This window comes from Carassius auratus, chromosome 38 (genome assembly GCF_003368295.1).
Source record: "Carassius auratus strain Wakin chromosome 38, ASM336829v1, whole genome shotgun sequence".
NCBI lineage: Eukaryota > Metazoa > Chordata > Actinopteri > Cypriniformes > Cyprinidae > Carassius > Carassius auratus.
In genome coordinates this window covers 1,209,341-1,216,450 of record NC_039280.1, presented here as the reverse complement: position 1 = coordinate 1,216,450, position 7,110 = coordinate 1,209,341, and the positions used below count along the sequence as shown (strand labels likewise).

At 41.9% G+C, this 7,110-nt stretch overlaps 1 protein-coding gene across 2 annotated transcripts; it reads left to right on the top strand.

The window, feature by feature from the left end:
- Positions 1-3,797: 3,797 nt before the first annotated feature.
- mrpl2 (mitochondrial ribosomal protein L2) lies at positions 3,798-6,704 on the top strand. 2 transcript variants are annotated; one of them, XM_026223368.1, is made up of 7 exons: positions 3,798-3,951; positions 4,144-4,202; positions 4,270-4,435; positions 4,559-4,700; positions 4,769-4,995; positions 5,639-5,712; positions 5,802-6,704. In XM_026223368.1, the coding sequence occupies exons 2-7, from the start codon at positions 4,146-4,148 to the stop codon at positions 6,012-6,014; spliced, it is 879 nt and encodes a 292-aa protein (XP_026079153.1). In that variant the 5' UTR covers positions 3,798-3,951; positions 4,144-4,145; the 3' UTR covers positions 6,015-6,704. The 2 variants fall into 2 exon arrangements, with proteins under 2 accessions (XP_026079153.1, XP_026079152.1); XM_026223367.1 differs by having other exon boundaries at positions 3,812-3,904.
- Positions 6,705-7,110: the final 406 nt, after the last annotated feature.

Sequence of the window (7,110 nt, the reverse complement as noted above, 5' to 3'; positions counted from 1 at the left end):
TTTTTAAAAAATAACAAACAGCGCAGTCATGGATCGAAAAATAATAAGCATAAATCAAAATTGTAAACGCATTTAAAATTATATTACACAAAACTGAAACATGAATTAAAAATTGTCCAAAACTCAAACAAAATCAGGTTTCCTGCTCATAAAATAACATTTTTAAAAAACTACATTAAGAGCAAGTGAGAGCACCGCTGTCCTGCTGTTCAGTTTCCACACACTTCAATAGCGCACATTTCTGTAGGTTAACATTAGATTGAGCAGCCATGTAAAGTTATATTATTACTACATACATCTTTTAAATGAAAAGCTATGTTTGAGGACTGTGAATGATAGGTGGGCTTTTGGATGTACTGCCTGATGTAGGCTACTGTATTACCACATCGACCAGCCGGTAACGATCTGTCCTTTACCAGCCACACCAAAGCAAACAGGAGGAGAGCATAAAGACACAGGGCGAGTACAATTGAGTTAAAAACTAAAATATAATCCTACAGTTTATACTTATTTATTTAAAAGGTATGCTATATTTGTGTAGAAAGTTGGGGATCAAAGTGTTATTACGATTCCAGGTCCCGCCAACATTTTTGCCTGTCCCATCCCAATATATATATATATATATGTTTCTCGAAATAGATTCTGAATAATTCAGATTGCTTTCATTTATTTATTTCAAAATGTTCTGTGTTATGTTGTCCATTGTTAATAGTTTTCATACTTAAGCTGTGAAATGAACATTTTTAAGGGCTCAACACAACAGCTTTTATGATGCAGAAGCCACTTTAGTTTTTGATTCTGAATATATTATTCAGGTGTTTTGTTATTTATTTCAGAAATCCTTGTGATATACAATATTCAGTTTGTGCTGGTCTGACTTAATCAAAATAGTGTTTAAAAATTACTTTCTGTTATACTTTGTGTTTATAACGCATAAAAGCACATTAATGGGAACATTAAAGGAAGTTATTTAAAAAATAACTAAAAAGTTACTTTTAACAGTAATGCATATTTTTTAGTAACTAGCACAGCACTGGTGTTGTCATAAAGTTCACCTTGGACACTGAAAAATTTTTTTTTGAGACCCCAGGAGCCCAAATTCAGACCCAGAACAATAAAACCCACAGAAGAGGTGGGAGTTCAAAGGAGGAATCTTTATATTACCAAACTGCAGGGAGAGGAAGAGTAGATATAAGTCATGATCTGCAAGATTAACCACAGTCTGATGTGATCCGACCACCTCAGAGAAAACCAGTGTTGAGCTGCTGCAAGAGATTAAGAAGCACAGCAGCTGTGGTCAAAGAGTTCTTGTGTGTTCAGAGCGGGATCGCGAATCATTTTAGTCAGTTCGGGAGTTCGGAGCGTGATTCATTTGAGTCAGTTCGGAAGTACGGAGCAGGATCGCGAATCATTTGAATCAGTTTGGGGATCGCGAATCATTTGAGTCAGCTCGGGAGTTCGGATCGGGATCGCAAATCATTTGAGTCAGTTCGGGAGCTCGGTGCGGGATTTCGAATCATTTGAGTCAGTTTGGGGATCGCGAATCATTTGAGTCAGTTTGGGAGTTCGGAGCGGGATCGCGAATCATTTGAGTCAGTTTGGCGATAGCGAATCATTTGAGTCAGTTTGGGAGTTCGGAGCGGGATCGCGAATCATTTGATTCAGTTTGGGGATCGCGAATCATTTGAGTCAGTTCGGGAGTTCGGGGCCTGAATCATTTTAATCAGATCAGGAGCTCGGAGCGTTATCGCGAATTTAGTTTAGTTTATTACAAGGACAATGCATATTAACATGACAAATCAAAATATGCCAGAGTTAGCCAAGAGGCTAGTTTTCAATTGAGTCAGTTTGGGGATCGCGAATCATTTGAGTCAGTTCGGGAGTTCGGAGCGGGATCGCGAATCATTTGAGTCAGTTTGGGGTTCGTGAATCATAGCTGTATTCATAGCTGTATATGTATAGGCATTCTTAACTAATTTAGTAGCTAGTTCTAATTTCGTTTTCCACGCGTGTTTATGTGTGATTCCGTTCAGGTGGTCGGGTGCAGCCGAGACTGCATTTACCAACCTCAAGAGCCGCTTCATTTCGGCTCCCATCCTTGTAGCAATATAACATTAAAATCTGTGAAAGTCTTTGTAAAGTTGCAGAGGAAGTACTAAAAAGTATAGGTGGATTAAAGAAGAAAAAAATAAACCAATGTGGACTGTTGAGTGTAGTTAGGTAATTAAAATAAGGAATAGATTTTTAAAGAAAGTAAGGAAATCATATTCATTTGATGTTTTTATATAAAGAGCATCAAAATTGAAAGTTATACGTGCAGCTAAAAGAAAGTACTGGAAAGAATACTGTGACAAAATAGGTAAAAAAATGGAAATAGGATCAGAAATAGGAAGGTCTTTATATGCAGATGATGGAGCCTTATGGGTAAGAGGAAGAAATTTAAGATATTTAGAGAAGAAAATGCAGAAAGCAATAGATACTGTTGAAAGCTGGACTAACCAGTGGGGATTTCCTCTTTCAGTAGCAAAAACTCAAGTAATTTGTTTCTCAAAAAAGAGGAAATCCCTTGAAGTTAAATGAAAGTTATATAAGCAAACTTTAGATCAAGTGTCTATTATTAATTATTTAGGAGTATGGATGAACTCAAAGCTAATATTTGGAGCACATATTCAAAAGGTAATCGATAAATGTAAGAAAGGAGTTAATGTGTTGAGATGTTTGGCAGGACTGGACTGGGGTGCCACAAGACACTCACTAAAGAGAGTACATTGTGCATTAATTAGATCATCCATTGATTATCGAAGGATAATATGGATCAGCTGTTAGAACATCTGTAGCATCACTGCAGGTAGAAATGGGAGAGATGCCCATGGATCCATCCAGTTAAATATGTTTTGGGAGACTGCTGGGAATATGAACAATCACAGGTTAAAAGCTTTGGATGGATAATAGAAAAGCAAACTCAGCAAATAGCTATTAATAATGTTAATATTAGTCATACAGTAGCATTGCCAGTATCTTCACCTTGGTTTTTCTCAGTGCCTTCTGTGGATCTCCAGATATTTAAAAATATAAAGGATAAACAAAATCAAGTTCCTAAAGCGATAGTAGTTGTTGGTGTGGAGGGTAACAAGAAGTGGACAAGATAGCCAAACATGCCCTTAAACACAATGTTATTGATTTAGAAATACCTTTGGGTAAATCTGAAATGAAAAGTTGAATTAAAACCGCTATTAAAAATATGTGGCAGGAGAGGTGGGATAGAGGAAATAAAGGTTGACATCTGTATAAAATACAAAAACAAGTTGGTTTAGTTAGAATTAGTTATGGCAACAGAAAGGAAGATAGTAATTTCTCGTCTAAGAACTGGTCATTCTGCCCTCAACAAATCACTTCAAATGACAGGGAAACAGGGTTCTGGTCAGTGCAATAAATGTGGATTTCCAGAAACTGTAGAGCATGTAATAATCAATTGAATGGCATATGAAAGGGAACGATTTCATTTCTGTTGGTATAAATTCTTTAACTTTGCCGAATATGCTTAATAGTTCTTTCAAAGGATGTGAAGTTCTTGTTTTTTTTTTTTGTTTTTTTTTGAAAGCAACTAATTTATATAAGAGAATATAGAAAGTTAGAAAGGGTAACTTAGGTGGGGTTTCCTCACTTAGTAATTTTTTTTTCTTCCTCTCCGGTTTATGTCAGATAGCAATGCCTCACACTCCATCCCAGTAGGTGGCGGAATATACACCAAAGCTGGTTTGCTAACCGCGATTAAACGTTACAGAAGAAAAAGAAGAGCGTTCTGTGATTGGCGGATCTGAGCAGTTGCGGCGGCGAGCGTGTGACGTCACCCGAGCGCGACCCGCGGCGTGTGTGTGATCGCTGAAGGACATCAGTGTTTAGAGTGAGAGAACATAAACATCAGTGTTTAGAGTGTACAGAAGAGTCTCGGTGAGTTTATATCAGTGCTCCATCAGAGATATACTGCAGATCAATCCGTTCGCTTCTTCACAGAACCGGTTTAAAGCGTGCTGCTGTGACTCTGTGGTTTATTAGATGTATTATCACGATTCTTCATGAGTTGTTCTCTGTATCGCTGTGTTATTATAGTGATCTATTCTCTGTGTTATTGTGATATTGCAGTGATGAGCGTCGGTCTGCTGTCATGCGCACTGAGGGCTCTGTCTCTGGGCTCCTCTCAGGTGAGATCTTCATCCTCCTCTTCATCAGTCCTCACCTCACACCTGATCTTACACTCCGTGTCCTCAGATCGCCGGTTTCCCGGTCGCTTCCGGTGTCTGTGCTGCTGTGACCGGAAGTCGCGGCTTCATGACGAGCGCGTGTGACCTGCAGAACCGGAGCCTGTGGAAACAGAGGGACAAATACACCGTGCGACCGATCGGCGTGAAGAAGACCGGAGGACGAGACTACACCGGTCAGACTAATGAACCTTAACCCATTTCCTGCCGAGCCCCCTCTGTAGAGGAACAGGAAGTGTAAGATCTGTCAGTGCTGGGGCCGGTGCTGATGTAGTGAGCTCTTCTTCTGCTGTCTGCAGGTAGGATCATCACACAGCGGATCGGCGGAGGACACAAGCAGCGCTATCGTATGATCGACTTCCAGCGGCTGCGTTATGAAGCTGGTAAAGAGCAGCAGCCCATCGAGGAGAAGGTGATGGAGGTCAGATACGACCCCTGCAGGTCAGTGAAGGTCCTGGTGGTGTCCTGACCGCTCGCTCCGCCCCTCACTGGTGTCTGTCCTCCGTCAGGTCCGCAGACATCGCTCTGGTGGCCGGCGGGAGCCGCAAGCGCTGGATCATCGCCACAGAGCACATGGAGGCTGGAGACGTGATCCGCACATCTGGAGCCATCGGACGCATGGCAGTGCTGGCCAGAGAGGGAGACTCTCACCCGCTGGGGGCACTTCCTGTCGGCACGCTGGTCAATAATCTGGAGCTGTTCCCCGGGAAGGGAGCGCAGTACATCCGCGCCGCAGGTACAGCACTAACCCCACAGGAGCCCTAGATAGTGTGCACTACTGACCTCACACTTCTCCATGTTCCCTGCTGACTCATGAAGTGTGCTGATATTCTTCATATTCTGTGTGATGATCCACTCACTCAGACAGAAATTCGTCTTTTCCAATAAGTTTAAACTGTTTTTTTTTTACATTTTATGGGCATTTTTACCTTTATAAAGCCATTTTTCTATAAGTGTGCATTATCTAAGTCTCTTAATTCACTTTAAATTACATCACGTATGGTAATTTTTTGGAGAAAAATGTCACTCTTTGTGTGAAATTGATTAAATATATGAGGTGATATGAATTTATAAATTTTCTGCCCCACATCATATTTATGATGACTGTAAATGTATTTAATAGACTGAATCATGCGGTGAAGGAACGCTCTGTAAATGCACACGCATGTGTTTGCTGTGTAAATCTGCAGCACGCTTCTGTAGAGCGTGAGAAACAGTGATTATCACATGTCCACTTTACTTCTGCATCATTCTGAGATAAAGCCACATCAGATCGGTTTGTTCCTGTGTCCAGATGATGCTGGGGAGTGTGTGATAATGTTGATAATGAGTGTGCTGCTCATCAGTGTGTGTGTGTGTGTGTGTGTGTGTGTGTGCAGGAACGTGTGGAGTGCTGCTGCGGAAGGTCAACGGCACGGCCATCGTCCAGCTCCCGTCCAAACATCAGATCCAGGTGAGGTTTGGCCGGACAGGTTTTAGTCTTCAGGTTGGGTTGAGATTCGGTGCGGTCTGAGCTCAGCTCGGCTCTGCTTCTGTCCTTAGGTGTTGGAGACGTGTATGGTGACGGTCGGCAGAGTGTCTAATGTGGAGCACAACAAGCGTGTGATTGGGAAGGCGGGCCGGAACCGCTGGCTGGGCATCAGACCGAGCAGTGGCCTGTGGCAGAGGAAGGGCGGCTGGGCCGGACGCAAGATCAGACCGCTGCCTCCCATGAAGAGCTTCATCAACCTGCCGTCTGCAGCCGCCAGATCCTGAGACACCAGTCCCTCACCCTGCGTCATCCTTCCTCAGGTCTGACCAGTCACAGGGAAAGGAAGGTTTGGAGGAAAACACTCCAGGATTCTTCTCCAGACTTCAGTGATGGTCAGTGATGGTCAGCTGCTTTAAAGAGCTTCTCACGATCCCAGCCGAGGAATAAGAGTCTTATCCAGTGAATTTTCTGAAAAAGTTCATATCTATACAGTTTTAAACACAAATGCTCTGCGATGCGTGTCGACACAGATTGTATAATCCTGTTGGAAAGCTCATGTGTGGTTAGTTCTTCGTTTAGAAACTCTCATCATCTCCTGTTCTCCTCCAACTAGACTTTGTTTGACCTTCTCTGTGAAGAGCAATGACTGTTTCTGCACGATGGCTTTATTAAAACACTGGGTCAGTGCGTTCACCTTGCCAACATCAGCTAATAGAGACACATTTGTGGTTAAAGTGTATTTCTTTAAAGAAGATGAGCAGTGTTTCACTGCACAAGCCCTGAATCCTCGGCTGGGGTCATGTAGAGAAAACTCCTGGACCGCTTTCCTCAAAAAACTGAACTTCTTTGTGACTGAAGACCAAACATGAAGATCCTGATGACACGGGGCGAGTAACTTCATCAGGAAATGTTATATTGGAAGTGGACTTCTTCTTTAACTCTCATCACTGTAATAAAGCACACGGTCAGCTGAAGACGCGTCCGGCTCATCGCTCACACACTCACACACTCACACACTCATCCTGCACTGGATAAACACAACTGCATGTGTAAGCATGAAAGAAGAGTGCTATTAAATGCTATTAGATACTTTAGATTCAAAACATGCAAAGGTACAACATTCAGAAGTTTTAAAGTCACTAGTAAAGCAACACATCACTTTTTAATTCAGAAGGAAATATCTGAGTTACTCCAGTATCTTCAGTTACTTTGTTTCTCATGTGTTGAGTGACAGCTCTGGTGTTGCCATGGAGACAGAGATCAGAGTGTTGTGTGTGAACATGATCTCACTGTAGATCTAGACTCAATATGAACATGTGTTTACTCAGAAACACAATTAGTGTTCCTCAAAATCAATAAAAACAGTCACATGCAAACTCA

Coding starts and splice junctions, on each gene's coding strand:
- mrpl2 (XM_026223367.1), top strand. Junction 4,436..4,558: donor CGGAGGACGAGACTACACCG/GTCAGACTAATG, acceptor TGCTGTCTGCAG/GTAGGATCATCACACAGCGG. Junction 4,996..5,638: donor GCAGTACATCCGCGCCGCAG/GTACAGCACTAA, acceptor GTGTGTGTGCAG/GAACGTGTGGAGTGCTGCTG.